The sequence below is a fragment of the Sphaeramia orbicularis genome, chromosome 14, assembly GCF_902148855.1.
Source record: "Sphaeramia orbicularis chromosome 14, fSphaOr1.1, whole genome shotgun sequence".
NCBI lineage: Eukaryota > Metazoa > Chordata > Actinopteri > Kurtiformes > Apogonidae > Sphaeramia > Sphaeramia orbicularis.
This window is the reverse complement of record NC_043970.1, coordinates 24,426,778-24,446,457: the sequence shown is the minus strand read 5'-3', so window position 1 is coordinate 24,446,457 and position 19,680 is coordinate 24,426,778. Positions and strand designations below refer to the sequence as shown.

Below are 19,680 nucleotides of genomic sequence, written 5' to 3'. Positions count from 1 at the left end.
AAAGTTCATTTAAAAGACATTATTTAAGAGTTTAAGAGAAAGCTGCAGTAAACAATAATGTTTTCAGGTCTGATTTAAATGAGATGACAGTTTGAGCAGGCGTCAGGTATTCAGGAAGTTACACAGGAGAGGAGCAGAAGAACTGAATGCTGCTTCACTTTGTTTGGAATTAAGCAAAAAAAAAAGCAAAAGCATTTTTTTTTTTGCTAGAATTAAGCAAAAAAAAAAAAAAAAAAAAAAATCTGCCAATGGAACAAATGAAAATTATCTTGGTAAGATTTCTTGAAATAAGATTTTCAAGATCTACTGTCTAAAAATAAGTTCTTATATCTCACTGAAAAGTTACTGTTTAGGTGATTATGTCTTATTTTAACCCTTTCATGCACGAATTATGAGAACCTTAATCAAGATTTTTTTCCTGAGTGTTTTTATTCCTCTTTAGGCATGAAAAAAACAATGCAATTGAAAATTTTCTTAGGAAAAATTAATGAATAAACAAAAAATATACAAAAAACAAAAGTAAAAAAAAAAAAGACATACTACTACTACTACTACTACTACTACTACTAATAAAAATGATCTTATGAACCTATTTTACATGAAGTTGCAAAAATGTCCATTCAGCTGGACACCTTGCATTTAATTTTTGAAACGCAGAAACATGTATTTACAGATAAATTGTGTGAAAACTGGGGGGTGGGGGGGTGGGGGGGTGGGGGGGGCTTGTAGTTCTAGGGGTGAGAGTATGCTCAGGGGAGATCTACGCAATGTTACCAATTCATGAATTCAGAAAAGATATGTAGTGTCTTAAAACTTTAATAAAGATATGTGCAAAAACAAACAAACAAACAAAGAAACAAAAAATCCATGAATATATAAGAGAACAGCTGTAGACTGGCTGTCCACTGTAGTGACCAGTATACATGAAAGGGTTAAGCGTGATGAGATATTTTGACTAGAAATGAGAAAAATACACTTGGTAAGATTCGGATTTTTTCCAGTGTATGTTTAGAATTCAGCAGTGGAGACAGGTACACATATTCTCAGTACACCCAGAACATGCCTAGGTGCGTAAGTGTTGGTTATTGCTGTTTACCAACTGCATTTCAAGTCCACACTTGTAGTTCAGTATAACCTATAGAAATGACAGCATAAAATAATTTCCATCGGTCCTCTTTCCTCTGCTCCACCGGCCAAGGAAGAACATTATTCTGCAGTTTGTCTGTGATTAAAAGAAGAATTAGCCGGCCTAGCATGCCACCACAAATGAGCAAAACCCTCTGGGAAACCAGAGACCAAGCAAGGCACATTTCCAATTATACTGCCAAATGACTCATTTTCTTATTGGGCTTCCTATAATTGTGGTGGGTATTGGGTGCATGCAACTCAATTTGTCTTACATATTTGTTGGTAGGATGGTAATAGAGTTGACAGAGCCAAGGGGATGATATGAAAAGAATAAGACAAAATAAAAAAAAAAAATAAAAAAAGAAGAATGAGATAGATCCCTCAATATTTGTTTGATCTGCTTCATCCGCTTTAAGACTGTTGAAGTTTAAAAGTCAGAAAAAATGGCACTTTAATCAGCTGTGGTTTGAGGAATGGAAAGACTATCATTTTCGAGTAATCAGAAAATGTCTCCCACGAGTATTAGGCTTTGTTCTGACTGCTGAAATTAATGAGGCTTCTGCTGATGTGATTATCTGTCATGAGGATCATCAATATATAAAAATAATTGACAAATGAAATCATTGCCAATTTTTGAAAACTCTACTTTTGTAAGATACATTCATACTTTCAGAGCTTACTTCTATTTGATTAATCCATTAGATGCTTTTAAAAAGGAATAAATTATCTCACTGTTTTTAGGGAAATGACCGTTGTTTCAGACACGACTGATTTTTGTAAATAAAAACATCTTTAGGTTTGTGACAAAAACACATTTAACACAATTTTATTTAACAGCAGGAGTCCTACTTTTTTAATGTAATAAAAAAAACCAAAGCACTAGATTCAAACCATGATAAAAACACAGAATAAGTTAAGTAAGCTTTATTCAGTTTGCAAACACATTGAAGGGTCATTGTTGTAAACTCTTTCCATTGTCATTTTAGGAAAAAACAGTCACTTATGAAGCAACTGGACAGCATGTCAGAAAAGACTATTCAAGACACAGCACTGACAATGAGGCTTTTTCACATTGGTAATGTTTTCTAGCAGAGCATATGACAAAATGATCTATCACTGACTTCAACAGTGCTGTATTTATTATTATTATTATTATTATTATTATTATTATTATTATTATTATTATGTACTCTTAAAAAGAAAAAAAAAGAGACAGTAACTACAATTTGCCTGTCCGTTAGTAACAAACTCCAGGAGATGAACCATATTCAAACAATTCAAAATCAGTAATAAAAATAAGTCACATTTCATATATATAAAGTACAATGTTTAAATAGAACAGTTAAGGTGAATTACAGTTAAAATTAGATCCATTACGTGTAACAACAAACAGTACCCTTTGTTCTTTCACACAATATACATTTAATGATTTAGCCATTTATGTGTTACCATTTCAAAAATATCCTTTTAGTTAAAAAAACAAAACAAAACAAAACAAAAAAACCTCCTCTAGATTCAACAGTTGCTTTTTTTTCCCAGAGGGAGCAACACACTAGTTGGCAAAGAAAGTTAGTCCAATAGAGAAAAGACAGTTTCCTAAATGAGACTGCTATTATCCTCCCTGTGTGTGTTACTCTGTTCAGCTGTCATCAACTCAGTGTATTTCTTTTTTGTAACACTTGTGCGTGCACAGTGATAACTGTGCATATTTGACGCTGGGTGAAGTGTGAGGGAGCATGGGCAGTAAAGTGCATCTGAAGCAGCATATGTGTAGTCTTTGAGTGTGAACAGAAGGGACAGCTGTGGTTTTGTTGTGTGGCGAGCTGCCCATTGCTCACTGCAGGATAACTGTGAAACAGTCAGGGTCTAAAAGGGACATTTTCCTGCTCCCTGCTGGGCTCTCCAGTCCAACTCTATTATAGTCTTCCTCGTCTTTGTTCAGAAACTAAGTGCTCCCTACTTGATTGTAAAATCCCTTTTCTTGCTAATGCCTCCAGTAATGTGTTGTCTTTGTTGAGTTGGTCATCAAAACGCTTGCAAATCATAACAAGAAAATGTCAAAAAAAAAAAAAAAAAAAAGGCGCATTTTAATATAACAACTTTGTGACTTGTTCTGCATATTCCACTTTACAGAGATGGAGGCAACTGATTATCATGGAAGCATCTGCGTGAACACCAAAACTCACTATTATATTTTAGTCTCCAAGTATCGCTTTAGTCAGTTATCAATTGCACTTGAATACAAAAATCATTATTCTATCTAATCAATGCCATTTTAACTCTGAATGGGAATCACTGCCAACAATTCATTAGTAACCTGGCAGCTGCCAAGGGCCATCATGTTGGCTCCTCCAGCCTCAGTTTTGATCCACATCCCGGTCGGGAGCAGGTCTGACTGAGCCGGGCTCCTTCCCGCTGGTTAAGCCTGAGCTGAGCTTGAACCAGCCTGGGACGAGCGGAGAGGGCCGGCTCCTGTTAGGAGGAGGCTGACGTCTCCATGGTGGACAGGATACGCACCACTTCAGCTCTCTGTGTGGGTGAGATGTGCTGCGTCATGTGTACAATAGAATCCATGGCAACCTCTGGATTTGCTTGAACGAGGCTAGGAAAAGAAAGAGGAAACAGGTAAACAGACGGACTGCTGCAACGTACACACTGGTGACAAGTGAAAATTAGCAACATGGAAACTCTGCTGTGAACTTGCATCACTTAGAACCCTCACCTGCGGATCTGTTTAAGGATGTGATCGCGGCGGATGTACTTGATGTTCTCATCGATGACAGACCGAGCGCCCTCCTCTTCAGCCAGTTGTCTCTCCAGCCAGGCGACCACCTCTTCATTGTTGTCCCATAGATATGCCTGCATAGGAAGAGGAGAGCTGTTAAAGAAGAAACCGCTAGGTCTGGAGTACAGATGAAATATAAAAGGTCAAAGTTTTGAGGATGTGATTTGACACAGAAAATAAAAACACCATGGTAAATATCATGATAATCAATTTAAGTGCATAAGACAGATTAGTTTCCTATTTTTGAATTGAAAGGACAACCAACAGAACCTCTCTAACACTCATAATATACTGAATGAATTTCAGGACACATGAAAACAACAAACCTCTTTAATTTTTTTTTATGTGATAAATTAGCAACTAAACAACAAAAATGATGGACTGCCACAATATGTACATCTTGTTGACTGGGTCTGATGGAAAAATTAGTATTCATGACTACTGGCATCTCTGATCCCAAACAAAGCCAGGCTGGAGGGCTTAGCAAAGATTTGGGGGTGGAGGGTTTAATGGGCTCTTGCCTTTTTATGAACAGTCCTGCTTGAGGTCCACAAGAACATTTAATGCCCTTATTAATCATTTTTAATCTGTTTGCATTTAATTAAGAAACAGCGTGTTGCTCTCCTATCAGCACGTGCCAGGGCTGTGATTAATTGTGGCTTAAGACAGCCAGTCCTGATTGGGATAATATATTAGCTAACAAGAAGGCCACTTCTTAGGAGATCTTAAACGCCGGGCCGGCTCCTGTCAACCCTGTGGCTGCTCCTCTGAGGCTGAGATGGAGCCTGAAGGTAGGGCATTTTTTTGTGTCTCTGAGGAATGTTTATTTCCATTTACCACCAGTTATCAGTCTATCTGCATTTTAATCACAATGAATTAATAGGAATGTTTATCTGCGACACCTTGTGGACAAGGCTTGGGAGTTGGAGAATAAAAACATCTCCTTTAATCATTTCCAAAGAGCAGAACAGTGGCGTTGAGTCACTTCACACGTCTCTGACAACAGCTTAACTAATTTAGATTGTAATGTTAGCTATCATATCTGTTTAATTTTGTCGAATATAAAAAAAAAAATACTAAAAGTTTGTCTTGTTTTTTTTTTTTTTTTTTACCTTCACAGCACCCTCAGCCTCCACAAACCAGCGGCGCAGCATGGCCTGGATCTGGCCGTCAGTCAGCTCGCTGTTGGCCACCTGGATTTTTCTCTTCACTGTATCCTCTAGTAGCAGACGCCGCAAACGCCAGTAGAAGAACTGGCGGGATGTTTGCCACTCCAGTATGTCCTGAGAAAGACAAAAAAAACTACACATATTTCTGAGGGATCCTACTATATCACCACTAACTGTTTATACAATGCATCTCTGTCTTTATGCGTCAGGTTAATGAGTAAAAAGGGGGAGCTATAAAACTGGAAATTAAACCCATTATCTGTTCTCATGTTACATTCCATAAAATTGATCACAGTATCCCAGAATACTGACTTTAAAAGGAATTAGAGCTGATACATGTACTACACTTACATCTTTAAAGTTCATACCCCCCTGACCACCATCCATCTGCCAAATACCCTTTTGGTCATGTGAGTGAAATGAGTGTGTGTGTGTGTGTGCGCGTGTTTGTATGTGAAAGATGGGAGTGGTACGTCAGGCTGCCTCAGGCTGCTCTGTGGTTGCTAAGGTGACTGACCAGGGTCATCAGAAGATAATTATGAGGACGAATGTCACAGCCTGGTGAGACAAAACATTATTCACTAGGCAGGTGCAGCAGCCTCTAGACTAATACTGCCCTGTGGGTTTTTTGGACCATTCGCACAGTGCATTGATGTATTGCGGCAATGTATGTACAGGAGTAGAAATTTTAAACTTAAATCTACTCTACAAAGAGGGAAGATCTCATAATGGTAGCTAATATGGTCATGTGTTCTGCCGAGTTTTTATTAACCCTTTAAGTGCCAGAGCTGTTTTTTTTTTTTTATATTAAATTTTGATCAAGACTTCAACAAGCTGTCCGTTTGATTCAGTTATATTGCCTGTCACAATTGCCAACTAAAAAATAAGGATGGATGGAATGCCTTTTATTATCATTATAATGAATGTACAATGAGATTGGAGAGCTACTTTTTCAGTGCAAACAGGTAACTATACATAAAATATAAGGTGCAAAATATGTACAAGATAAAGTTCTACAAGACAGTGCATGAAAATTCTCACCGTGATAACACCCTTTTCCTGCATGCGACCTGGTGTGTCATGCAGGTCTGCGAACTGTACAGCCACTTGGTGATAGATCGGTAACAGAAACTCCTCACGCTCCCTCAGCTTGGTTTCCAACTCTTTACGATCAGGAGTGCTCAGTTCTGGAGTACCTGATCGAACAAGTAAACACAGACAACATGTTTAATTTCTGATGTTGGGGATCTCTCAAGAAAAACAACACCATAAGGCAGACTTTAATTATACTGCGAAGTAGTGTGGGATCATGGGAGTTGTTTTCATCACAATTGCCATTAAAAATCTATCTGAAGCATCTCGTGGATATAATGTTTAGAGACAAGATTAATGTTCATTCATTCGTTAATCATCTGAACTCTCTTTATCCTCACTAAGGTTGCGGGGTCGCTGGAGCCTATCCCAGCTACTTATGGGTGAAGGCGGGGTACACCCTGGACGAGTACAAGGTAATGTATTAAAGTGTAATTTATATTATGTTTAATGAGATGCACTCACATTATATTACTCAAAAGTAAAATAAGTGCAAGTAAGTTATCATTAGATAAGCTGATTTTTTTTAACGTAATAGTAAGTTAGCTCTGAAGATTACATAATTTTACACATGCGTGGATGCTTACAAAAGGCAGAAGCCAGTGGTTGCATACCAAATTGTATTATATCAATATTACATAAGGGCGACACGGTGGTGCAGTGGTTAGCACTCGTGCCTCACAGCAAGAAGGTCCTGGGTTCGATTCCAACACCAGTTGATGGGGGGTGGGACCTTTCTGTGTGGAGTTTGCATGTTCTCCCCGTGTCTGCGTGGGTTTTCTCCGGGTACTCTGGCTTCCTCCCACCACCCAAAGACATGCACTGATAGGTTAATTGGTTATGTGAGAGTGAGAGAGAGAGAGAATGTGAGAGTGATTGTTTGTCTCTATATGTCAGCCCTGTGATGAACTGGCGACTTGTCCAGGGTGTACCCCACCTTCGCCCCTATGTAGCTGGGATAGGCTCCAAGCGACCCCCGTGACCCTAGTGACCCTAGTGAGGATAAAGCAGGTTCAGAAAATGAATGAATATTACATAATGCAAAAAATAGGTATTTATAAACACTCTGGATTACTATATTAGAAAATATCATGAAAATGCACCATAAAAATGCAGCAAGGCCAACACTTTATTTACTTGTTGTGTTTCCGTGTAAAGGAGATGTCATATTGAGTGACGACTAAATTAAATGGGCATTAAATTGAATAAAATTATGCATTTCTCTGATTTGAGTATTGCTGGAAATTGTTGTGATGATGTAAGACACAAACCAACAAAATAAACAATATACTATACTTCCAGTAATCTGTACATTATTAGATTCCACAAAAATTGCCATAAATGCAGTAAATGTTTATGTACAACAAACTGTGTAACATAGTGTCAAAGCAATCAGTGGTGACAGAAAGGCTCATTATCATCAAATTGACTGATACATAAGTTTACAACCCTGAATTAGTTGCTGTTAACAGCGTTTTGCTTTGTTTCTCCAACCTCCCGGCAGCTGTCAGCATAGACTGATTTCTATCAATTCCAGTCTGTAAGCCCTCAAAACTCCCACTATTCACGAAACCACAGAGACCACACAGCATCGGACCACAGTTCCTCTGAGCCTTGAGGAAAATCAATACACTGAACAGGAGAGCTGTGATTGATCTGAGCAGGCTGTGATTGACACTTCTCCTGAGGGAGTGCAGTCAAGATGATACAATCAACCGTACAGAACAACACCGCACATGCTCCAAGTTGATATATTACTGCTTACTAAAAGAGGACAGGAAGGAAAAAAAAAAAAAAACACTACAAATGATAATGAAGTTGATGAGACAAAGATACCTGTACAGAGCTATACACTGTGAAAATCCAAATCTTACCAAGTGTATTTTTTTCATTTCTATTCAAAATATTTCATCACACTTAACATAAGACATAATCACCTAAAGAGTAACTTTTTAGTGAGATATAAGAACTTAATTTTAGACAATAGATCTTGAAAATCTTATTTCAAGAAATCTCACCAAGATAATTTTCACTTGTTCCGTTGGCAGATTTTTTTGCTTGAATTAAGCAAAAAAAAAATCTTTAATTAAACAAAAAAAAAAATAAAAATCTGCCAATGGAACAAGTAAAAATTATCTACGATTTTTGAGATCTATTGTCTAAAAATAAGTTCTTATATCTCACTGAAAAGTAACTCTTTAGGTAATTATGTCTTATTTTAAGTGTGATGAGATATTTTGACTAGAAATGCGAAAAATACACTTGGTAAGAATTCGATTTTTGCAGTGTAATTCGTACTGAAGTAGAGGACTTACCCAGTCTTTCAGCTAAACCCAGATAAACAGGATCTACTCTTCTCATGGTCTTCACTAGGTCCTTCCTCCTAAACTTGATCTCCACTGTTCCTTCAGGTTCCAAAACGCCACCTCTGCAGAAACAAAGGTGCAAAAAGTGATGTCAGTCAGGGTTGATGAAAGTGAGTTAATTGAGACATTTTCAGTCCAACTCACCGGCTGTCCTTATCGGCGTACATCTCCATGTGACGAGGGTTGATGGTCGGATCTATAACCACCCAGGAGCCCCCCCTCAGCTCAGCCTGGGGGGGGATATAAACTAGTACTGGCTGCTTGTACTCCCTCAGCCCATCAACGATGTAGGCCCCAAACTTCAGCACCTGGTCGTACATATCTGAGAAGAAGATGCCTTTCATATGAGAGCCTGATTGGACTTAATCCCGTTTTGACTGAATGACAGACACTGACGTAGAAGTACCTTTCATTCCCCCAGAAAAGCCCCTCCAATTGGCGAACACTATGAGCGGCAGACCCTCTCTGTTCAAGTCCTTAATGGCCTGAGCTGTTTTGAAAGCAGAATCTGGGAACCACACTTGTCCTGCCTGCTGAATGATCTAAAAGCACACACACACACACACACACACCGCAAAATCAGCATAAACATCTAAATCTGTCTGTTCATGGTTGAGTAAATACACTGAGCAATGCTTACTTTAGCCTCCGAGTCCAAATTGGCTGGATCAGCTGGGATTGACAGCTCCACCGATCGTGTTTCTACAGCAACCACTCCAGTAGGGATTCCACCCAGTCTGTGGAGAGAGGCTGCTCAGTACTGACACTTTGAACATTTCTAGAAATTTTACCTTCATCTGTGGGATAAACAAATCCAAATGTTCAGATATATTGTAGCATTTGGTTTGTCACTTACCTGGCTCTGCCCACCACCACACTCTGAGCCCATGGCTGCATGATCTCCATGAATGAACCATGGTCGAAGAAACCACTCATCCAGGACCCCTTCGGTGCTTTACATACATAGAGAACAGAATAGCAGGACAGGGAATGGAAGTCAAAGTTTATTATTTCATATTTGGAACCACAACTTTTTAATGATATAATTAAACAGCGAAATGTCTCTCACTCCACTTCTTTTTTTTCTAATGTAGCTAGAGGCTGTATTTTTGCCCAGAATCTGCAATCTTGGCAGCAACCATGATGGATGACTGTATGAGGAGGCTTGCTCAGCTCTTTTTCTGCCTGCACAACCTGACAAACATAACCAGCCTATGAGGTTACCATTCAATTAAGCCATGCCGCTCATTGATAGCAGAAATGTAGACCGGCTTCCTACACAGTCCCAAATCGCACTGCTGTCCAGAGCTGTAATTACACTGATATGGAATTTAGACAGCCCCGACCCGCTGTGTAAAACTAACACCATTCACTATGGTGTTGTTGTTGCTTTCAGGAGCGTGACGGTTGCCTCACTGTTCCTCTAATAAATTATTGCAAACTTTAACCCTTAGAAGTCTGTAAAGTTAAATCTGGATATTTACACTCAAGAAACGGCATTTTGACACTTTAAAGCATTGTGGTTGAAATGAGTAGAGGAACTGAACTCTACTAATCATGGACCTTACTCCTGAATATAATAATATAATATAAGCTCTCCTCAAAACTATGATCATTATCAGACATGTAAAACAATTTTGGCTCATAAAAATGGCAAAATACTGTGAAAAACATAGATTGCAGGTTTCTAATACCTATTCAAATTTGCTTATTATGTTGCAAACAGACTTAAAACATAAAATAAGGACTAACAACCACACATTAGAGAAGCTTTTTGCATAAAAATGGCATTAAAAATATAATTTTATCATAACTTATTAATCAATTAATGTACCATTCTTCTTGAAATGAAGGAGAATGAAGATGTCACATGGTGTAATATTGAAATAATAAAGATGCTTTGTTGTACAAAATTTATGAAAGGCTCAAAAGAGTGAAAGAAAACAAAAACAAAACAAAAATCTTATCCCAGATTATTTCATCACTTTATAAAGATTTAAATTCAGGGATTCTCTGTATCAGCATTAGACCTGATAATATTTACTTGGCATCTTATTACAATATAACCATTAAAGGAGTGATATTTTGCTTTTTTAAAATGGAAATATGCATTTTAAAACATTTCCCTGTGGTCTACATAAACTGTAAATACTATACTTGGGTCTGAATTCTTCATTTATTCAACTCCACAGGTCCATCTTCAACCCTATTTCTGAGTAATGACACCAGAAATGTTGTTTTGAGCGCTGGCCCTTTAAATGCAAATGCGCCTCTTCACGTCCCGCCCCCTCCAGGTTGTTGACCGTGCTTTCTGTCCCATTCAGCGGCTTGTGTTCATTAATACAACCAACAACTGAACATTTTAGGTAATCGACTCAAAGTTTGGACATATTTTCAGTTTTTACTTCAACCGCTGCTGCTGACAAACAATTATGTTGTACTCGGAGAAATGTTCGTCGGAAGTCTTAACATTATATGTGCAAATGTCGTGACGTAACTAGTTACAGATGTAAGAAATTAAGCAGGAATTGCAACGGGTTGTAGAAATCCACTTGATTTTTGACGGAATGAATATAAAGATAGCTTTGTAGCACCTGGGGGGTTCAAATTCAAACTTTTTGAAATATTAGGGTCCAAATACACAAATAAAGGTACCAAAGACTAATAAAAGTAGGTGTAGCCAAATATGACCCCTTTAATGTATTCTCAAAAAATCCTCAGACATTAGGCACTCACTCTGGCTGGGACGTCCTGCTAACATCCAACGTGGGTCATAGGGTGCTTTAGTGGGAACAAACTCCACTGGCCGATCGATTGGGTCCTTAGCATTGAGGATGGGCACTGGACTTGATGTACACTGTTAATAAAAAAAATAAAATCAGCATAACCCTGATGATTGGTGATGAATTGTACATTTGGTGCTGTAAACCTGGAATTTCCCCTTGTGGGACTAATAAAGGCATATCTTATCTTATTTATCCCACTAGTGCATCATCTTATTCAAAACAACATCGAACCATTACCTTGGGCATGAAGGACAGCCACTGCAGGAGTGTGAAGACTCCCTCAAAGTCATCACAAACTGTATTGTGGGTCACGCCATTGTTGTGCATGATCTGAATTCCACCAAGTTGGTTGTTTGATGTGTACACTTCCCTACCCAGAACCTGGAGTTGGAAAGAGATAAAACAAAAGAAATAACGGTAAAACGTTTCTAATTTGCTTTTTGGCTGTCCAACAAGACAAGCAAAGTAAATGACACAGACATAACAGTAAACTCCTGGTTGAATCACACATACAGTAGCGACACCAAGCGAAATAACAATATGTGCAGTAGTTCTAGTAGTAGCAGACTGCAGTAGTTTGCCAAATTTAATTCAGTGCGATTTCGGCTTCTGATGTAGGCAACAGAATTAATCTACTATTCATGTTGGACACTCTCAGCTTTGAAAGGACCTCTGATTGGGGAAGCTGTAATCTATTCTGATCCTACACAGACACATGCAAAGAAACATCAGGGACCATACATTACATGGACCCTCAGCATATATGATCAGCAACCAGAAGCCTCTCTTTTACAGAGATCTGGAGGTACCTGCTGCTTCAACAAACACATTTTTTTAAGAAGCTCAATTTGTGCTGTGTTTATTCTAAATAATCCATCCACCGGCTTTGATAGAGGCTATTCTGACAGAATGACAGGGAAGGTACTGGATTGCTTTTGCCCTCAACGTTGCCTCTGTGCCAACCTGAAGCTATAAAACCTTACTCCCATCCCACCCTATTTTCATAAGCAGCCCAGAACAGGTGGCAGGGCCCTGACACAGTCCCATAAAAATCAGAGAGGAGCTCAATCCCTAGCCTCAGCTCTCACCTTTTCAGCCATCATTTACTTTCTTTATTACCATTAATGGTTATGTATCTGGCTACAAATCTAGGGCACTCTCCTAAAGCTGTCAAGTGAGCCCGCGGCCCCAAGAAACATTGCAGTCACCTTGACATACACAAAACCCTTGTGCCTCTGGCCATTGCCGGCCTCATTAAGATTCCACAGCAAAGAAACGAGAGGAGGATATAGAAAAAGGGACAGAGGGAAATAACTGGAGGGCCATGGGAGTGGGAGAGGGGGCAACTGGATGTAACTGCTCACTGGGGTATTTGTGCTAGTAGTTACTATCCAGTCCCCATGAAAATATAAGAGCTTTCCAGCAGCTAATGAAATGATGATCTCTAGATGGCAGCCACCCGCTTTCCATTAAGTTTCAGTTAATAGCCAGGAAACCAAATGATGACCCAGGAGGAAAAAAAAATTACTGTATTTATTTCCATTTAAATTATTACCTTTTCACCGTAACACTTTTACTTGTAAACACAGCAGATTATGGACACTTGTCAGCAACTACAACTCTGGGTCTACTGACAAAGAGAGCTAACCAGGGGGCTATCCAAAAAATGCCGGGTTTGCACAGACCTATCTGCATAATTTGTCAAAATACAGACTGTCGTGTAATTTGAAATGAATTCATCTACATACACTGACAAGAAGAGACAATGAAAAAGCAAGACGGGGGGGGGGGGGGGGGGGGGGGGTAGTGAAGCCTACAAGCTTACAGTACATCATGTGAATACACACACACACAAATACAAATCAAGTGCATACAGAAAACAATCTGCAAAACTTTTCATTTTGATTAAAAACAAATGACATGGGTGTCCTGCACCACAGCCTCTGGCATGCCATTCTATTTCTATGTAAATACAAGTTCATGGTTTGTTTTCAATTATTCTGCTATAAGTAGTAGGAAGGGATCAAAAAAAGAATCCTCCTAGTGAACAATAACACCATGAGAACTCATCGTGGAAGAAACACTAAAAGCACAGTCTTAGAGGTGCAAAGGCTAATTGATTAGTTTCCTAATATTAGATTAATAAACAATTATTTTGATAATCAGTTTGACTCATTTTCTAAGAACAATCTCAAATTCCAGCATCTTAAATTTGATTATTTTATGGTTTTCTTACTCCTCTGTGACAGTAATCAGAATATCTTTACAAATCTGCACATTCACTATCTACTTTGCAAATCTGTTTGATATATCACAATTTACAATAACTCCTATTTTGCAATATCTCCAATAAAGGCAAATTCATTAAGTATACCCATTTGGTGTTCTGGAAGTGTACAACACACACTCATACACGACACACACACAAACACACACACAATAGTGTCTCTAATTTAACGCAGAAAATGTTTTTTCTGCAGGTTTTTACAGTGGCTGAGCAAACTCTGTAAATCCTGTACCTTGTTGAGCGCTCCAGCTCCGGTGAGGATAATGTGTGAATTGTCGACTTGAATGGTTCGCTGTCCAAGCCTGACCAGATAGGCACCAATCCCTATGGCTCGGCATGTGACCTATAAGACAAGATAACAATAGTCTTGCAAAGTAACTGAAAGTCATCTTAATTTGTCAAGCAAGCCAACTTTTTAGAACAACTAGTCTTCACTGTTGAAAGATCATAGTGCCATGCAGAACCTGGTGTCTAGTCTTACCAGGTTCATGGTAATGATCTCCTCATAAGCCAGAGAGGACTCTCCAGCAATCATTCCAGACCCTTTCAGATTCTCCACACCGAGTCCTTCATCCTTTCCAATAATGTCAGTGATCTTGTACCTGTACGACAACAGATATTCATAATCCAGACACATGTGACTCATTGATTTTTTTCCCTATGACTATCTTTGTTATTATCTACTGGACTTTAAAAAAAAAAACAACACACTGTCTTGCACATCTAAGTGTATTAAATAAATCACACATACCTGGATTCTCCCTCATCCTCCACATGTTCACAATGCACAGAGTTCAGGGCTGAAACCTTTTTGTAATCCTGAGGTGTGAGGTACAGATACTTGAACCCCTGCAAAAGGAACACAACAATCAGTTAATTTTAGGGTAAACTATGATGCTAAAAATTTTTGATCAGAAATTCTGGATGAAATTATAGTTTTTTGGTTCATCTTTTTTTTTGTATAATGACAATGAAATAAACGGTTACACACAACTGTCAATAAAAGCCAGAAGTACAGCATTATGAGGCTGAGGCTGTGTGGCTGACCTTATATGGGTCATCTCGATCTTGCCAGGCCACGTGGAACATGTGTCGGATTTCCTCTGCCAGGCCAATGCGGGCGCCACTGTTGGCTGCGATGTAGATTCGAGGGATGCCGCTCTCCCGTGCCATTTCTGAGGCTCTGAGGAACAACACATCCTCCTGTGGCCCAAATGAGCCTATCTTGTGAGTAATGTCATTGCTTATAACAATAATCTCCCGTCCTGCTGGGTACTCAGGAGTACGCAGTGCCATCCGCCATGCCACCATACCAATCTGGATGAACAGGAAAGATTAACGATATGTATTAACAGTCAATTACAAGTTCTACTTTTTCTAATTACAATAATAGAATTTCTATATATATTTAAATTCTCAATTTGCTTTCTATGACATATTAAGCTTTACCAAATGGTAGCTGAGTGTAAAACAAGCCTTCCACAGTATATACACAGAATAACAGAGCCACCTACAGAGGAACAGGAAAACTGCAAGTTTTGACAGAGGAAGCACAGACAAGGAGCAGCATCTTGTGACAATATGAGCTGTTGTTATTACTTTTTTTAAGTATACTAAGCCCAAAACACCAACCTCATTGCCTCCTGGTAGTCGGTTCATTTGTACCAGCTGACCCTGGGGATCAAGGACCAGCTCTGTGAACGTGAGCAGCTCAGAAGGCTGAGGACATTTGGGTAAGTGGCAATAAGCCTGAGATGAGTGCCACATCTTCTTTAGAGCCTGGAATAGAGACGAAAAGACAATTATTTCATTGCTATCATTTGGCAATTTTCGAGCATTCAAAATGTTCCTAATACACTCAGTAGTCCTTATACCTGTCTGAACATTTCTGGGAAGTCGTAGACATAAGTGGTGCCCAGAGACTGTGCCTGGAAGCGCTTAGACTGCAGCAGGTCCTTGGTGACATACGGGGTATTGATGAGCATGCCATGCAACGGACCCTGCTTGTCTCCATATGCTTGGAACATGATCTGAACACAGAGGGATAGAACCAAAGTTACCCCAAAAGACAGAATCAAAAGACTTCCCCGGCAACCCTGTGATAATGGGACAAAAAAATAATGATTTAAGGACATGTTGACAATGTTGATGGAAGTCAACAACAAATCAACAAAACAAACAAGCTGGTCCTCTAGAAACAGGTGAAAGTGTTTCAAACATATAGACAATTAAAAAGTTAAAGAACAATTTCCATACTTGTGTCTAGAGAGAACATAAACCTATTTTTCACTTGGAAGTACATATGCTAAAACCAACCCCATTTATAAGGAATTTTTGGTTAATTCGTTACCTCATATGCTACCCTACTACGCTAAAATGCAAGTAAAGTTATGTTTTTAAATGTACTGTATATAAAATACTCAGCAAAAGTCTTACTTGTTAAAATGAGCTTACATTTTTATTTCTCATTTAATTTCTTCAGATTCAACAGGAAAATACAGAGACTATGTGCACAAAATGAGCTTACATTTTTATTTCTCATTTAATTTCTTCAGATTCAACAGGAAAATACAGAGACTATGTGCACAGCTATAAAAGACATAAAAATCAAACTAAATGTGTACTAGAAGTTAAAGTCACTGTTTAGTGTGACCCCTGATTCCATGAAAAGATGCAGCACAAACAGAAACATGTAGTGAATGAAACCTGGTATGAAACATCTGAAAATGAATGCCATAATTCTCATACTGTCTGGACAAAAGGGTTAAAGACATGATAAGTGCAAAGGGAAGTCGCATTAAATACTACAACTTTGGTTTATAGAAGCCTTTTTTTCCCTGAAACTTTTGTTTTTACTGCTGTATGCAGTTCCTATAGGCCTGTATCTAGATTGCATCTAAACACAGAGAATGATAAATGCATACGTGTGATCTTTACTGAGCCAGCACACTCAATGTTGATCTGGGACTTTTACACAGTACTGTTTAAGAATATTGTACTTTAAGTGATTTAACTGGGACACTGATGAAGGATGTTACTGTTAGTCTGACCATTTACATAGTAGAGTAATAAGCAAACTTTGCCACATTCTTCTATTGCAAACGTTATGCAAGAAAGCAAACCAAAAAACAGCAAAGACTTCCTTCATTTTGGTCTCAGAAGTTCCACATTCACATCTAATAAATAACAAATATTAATCTCTCTTTAGAGGAGTAACAACAGTCGACACCTCATACATTCCATACACAGTCACAGAACTAATGAAGCAATTCAACAAAAATTAAAAATACACAGGAAAAAAAATATCAAATATGAGCATTGCGGGTATTGGATTGTGTCCTAAAATCACACTGAAGGATGGAGGTGGTTGATGGATGAATGATGGATTTCTTGATGGAGTCTAACTTACCTGATCAGGTGTGAAGAGAAACATATTACTAAAAGTACTGTCAAGTCTGCTAAGGGCAAAACATCATACTGGATCTCAAGCCCAACCCAATCAATGTACAAGCTAATAATGTTATATTGTTCAGTTCTATGTGTCACTAAAGTAGCTTACTGATTGCATTCTGGGAGTTGAAGTATCCAGGATAGTTTCAGCCCTTTGCAAGTGACATAGTGCATAGTGAGGAGATGAGATGATAAATGGATGGTGCCCCACCTGTCGATCTTTGGGCCCCACCTGTCCCGTTCGGGAATCAGTGACCTCTTTATAGAGGCTGATGTCCAGGTAATAGCCAGATTCATTGGTAAGGAAGAGTCGGATGGGGATTTGCTTCCCTGTGGGCGTCAGGCGGATGTTAATTTTCAACTCAGCTTGGAGGACACGGAGTTTCCACAGTCGGCTGCCGTAGCGCATCACCATGGAGCGCACAGACTCCTCGATCTGAACATGAGATTGAATGAAAAGCAGATGTTTAACTCACAGAAAATAATGTAAAATGTTGCATGAGTGTGCATGTGTGTGACCATTTCACCTTTGATGGGTCCATAATGACTGTGGGGACAAAGTTGAGGAAAATGTGGTTACAGTCAGTTCGCACAGTGGTGTTGTTGAAAGCCACCTCGAGTTCATCCATGGCTTCCAGCAGCAGACGCTCAGCCTCGTTGTGAAGGTACTCAAAAGAGGCCTCCTAATGAAGAAACAGGGCAGAAATAATGAATTTGGGAAGCAAAACAGAAATAAACATGTCTAAAAGCAGCTAAAAATGGGAGCAAAAATGTCTTTATTTCTCAGTATTCCAACCTTTGTGACCAAGTCAGAGTGGCGAATGATGGCTCGCACAAAGAAGCGGTAGTCAGTAACTTCTGTGCCCACTTCCACACGTGCTGCACCCAGGTAGAGGTGCATCTTGTGGTTGGCACAAGGGATAGCGGTCAGTGCAAAATTGCGCATGCGGTTGAGTTCCAACTGGAATGCTAATGCTGGCTCCAAATGACGGTAGATCCTGTCCTCCTCAAACTATTAAAACAACACAAAAATTGGCTTGTTTAAAAAAAAAAAAAAAAAAAAAAAAAAAGAAACCACATTTTCTTTAGAAGATAGGCCTTCTTGTCATCACCTGCTTCATTAACAGAAGCAGTGCGAATTGTTAGCTTCAAGATTAGGTAGTTGATGTAAAAGATGCCTGTGAGCCACACAATGTATTAAGTAAATGAAATCAAAGGCAATCTCAATCTCAGAACGGTACTAATGGGTGTCATTTCTCTTAAATGGGAGACATAATTACAGAGTTCATTACTTTAATGAGTTTCTGTGGCGTCATTGCAGTGAGACATCAGGGGTAACAGAGAGAAGAGCCATCACTGATTGTGATAACAGTGAAATTCAGTAGCGCCGCAGGGTGAAAAGTTGTTTCTTTCAACCAAAACCTGATTTTGAATGGCCTCCAAGTTGCTCAAATCAGTCAGTTATTGTATGTAGATCTGAAAATTAAAGTTATCTGATGAGTGAACATAGTTACGTATCCAATAATCTTACCTTGTCTCTGGCACGGAATGTAAAAAACTTAGGGAATTCTCTCTGTGTGAAACAGAAAAATGAAAGAGAAAAAGAAGAAACAGAAATCAGTAAGGACTCTATGACTCTGGTGGCAATTTAATGTTAAGGATACAGAAATCAGACATGATTGGGCAATAAACATAAATCAGTGAAAATCAGCTGTTATGGGCTCTAGCTGAATTGCAGTGATCATTGTCTTGTTTTAAAAGCAAAGTTACATCTTCTGCTGTATTTTGAACATGAGGAGATCATTGTGCAATCACTCAAACACAAACCTCTCACAATAGAGGTAATAGGCTACAGTGTAAATGTGTGTGTACACCACTACACACACACTACACTAATGAATTCAGCATTTCCGTCTTTCAGAGTCATTAGATCCTCTAAAAAAGAGCCAGGTATCCCTGTTTGATATTATCATGTGAAGTGTTCCACTTGCCAAAACAATGTCAGAGTGATTGTTGACACACTCCTCAGCTAACAGTCTACATGATAACAAATGAACTACAATAATCTACACACACTAGAAACCAGCAGAGCTATGATTTTGTGCACCAATCACTCATCATATTCACACTTCACCATGTCATGAATAGGAGAACAAAACATTTAGGTTGAGCTCTCAAAATGGCACAAACTGAGAAAAAAGTGAAAATCTGGTGACATTATAACAGTGGCAGCAGTAAGCGTGATTAGCTCTCATCAGGGACCGCAATCCCATCAAAAGAAAATCAGAGGCTATTGTCAAAATGACAGCAACAGAACAGGGCATTTCTCAAACTCTAATCCTGCCCTAAATTACCTGTCATTATCATTTCAATGCAAGTAGGTGTTTTGTTGATGACGCGCCAAAGCTAGAGAGACAAAATTAGGTCCTATGTGTTACAATATAACAGACCCACCATGTACCAAATCCTAGCATGATTACTGGTTAAATTTACACATTTTATTTTCCAATATTGTATCTACTACTTACTGAGTGAAAGATGCAAAAAAAAAAGCAAACAGTGAAGTTTTAAAGACTAGAAAACTCTTCTTGCTTTATTATTATCTGATAGTAATTAA

General features: G+C 38.7%; 1 protein-coding gene across 10 annotated transcripts in view; it reads right to left on the bottom strand.

The window, feature by feature from the left end:
* Positions 1 to 2,037: 2,037 nt before the first annotated feature.
* The window catches only part of acaca (acetyl-CoA carboxylase alpha), a 36,286-nt gene continuing 18,643 nt past the window's right edge, over positions 2,038 to 19,680 (bottom strand). For 8 of the 10 annotated variants that reach the window (XM_030153432.1, XM_030153437.1, XM_030153436.1 and 5 more), the window contains 21 exons: positions 18,595 to 18,636; positions 17,860 to 18,075; positions 17,591 to 17,746; positions 17,275 to 17,499; positions 15,488 to 15,643; positions 15,246 to 15,392; positions 14,661 to 14,930; positions 14,365 to 14,462; positions 14,095 to 14,215; positions 13,846 to 13,956; positions 11,564 to 11,707; positions 11,277 to 11,397; positions 9,397 to 9,493; positions 9,181 to 9,277; positions 8,947 to 9,082; positions 8,685 to 8,862; positions 8,490 to 8,602; positions 6,124 to 6,278; positions 5,026 to 5,196; positions 3,851 to 3,987; positions 2,038 to 3,730 (listed from right to left, as the gene is read on the bottom strand). In XM_030153432.1, the coding sequence (XP_030009292.1) occupies positions 3,604 to 3,730; positions 3,851 to 3,987; positions 5,026 to 5,196; positions 6,124 to 6,278; positions 8,490 to 8,602; positions 8,685 to 8,862; positions 8,947 to 9,082; positions 9,181 to 9,277; positions 9,397 to 9,493; positions 11,277 to 11,397; positions 11,564 to 11,707; positions 13,846 to 13,956; positions 14,095 to 14,215; positions 14,365 to 14,462; positions 14,661 to 14,930; positions 15,246 to 15,392; positions 15,488 to 15,643; positions 17,275 to 17,499; positions 17,591 to 17,746; positions 17,860 to 18,075; positions 18,595 to 18,636 (3,018 nt within the window). In that variant the 3' untranslated portion in view covers positions 2,038 to 3,603. The remainder of the gene's footprint in view (positions 3,731 to 3,850; positions 3,988 to 5,025; positions 5,197 to 6,123; positions 6,279 to 8,489; positions 8,603 to 8,684; positions 8,863 to 8,946; positions 9,083 to 9,180; positions 9,278 to 9,396; positions 9,494 to 11,276; positions 11,398 to 11,563; positions 11,708 to 13,845; positions 13,957 to 14,094; positions 14,216 to 14,364; positions 14,463 to 14,660; positions 14,931 to 15,245; positions 15,393 to 15,487; positions 15,644 to 17,274; positions 17,500 to 17,590; positions 17,747 to 17,859; positions 18,076 to 18,594; positions 18,637 to 19,680) is intronic. The other 2 variants (XM_030153435.1, XM_030153439.1) reach the window with 1 other exon arrangement.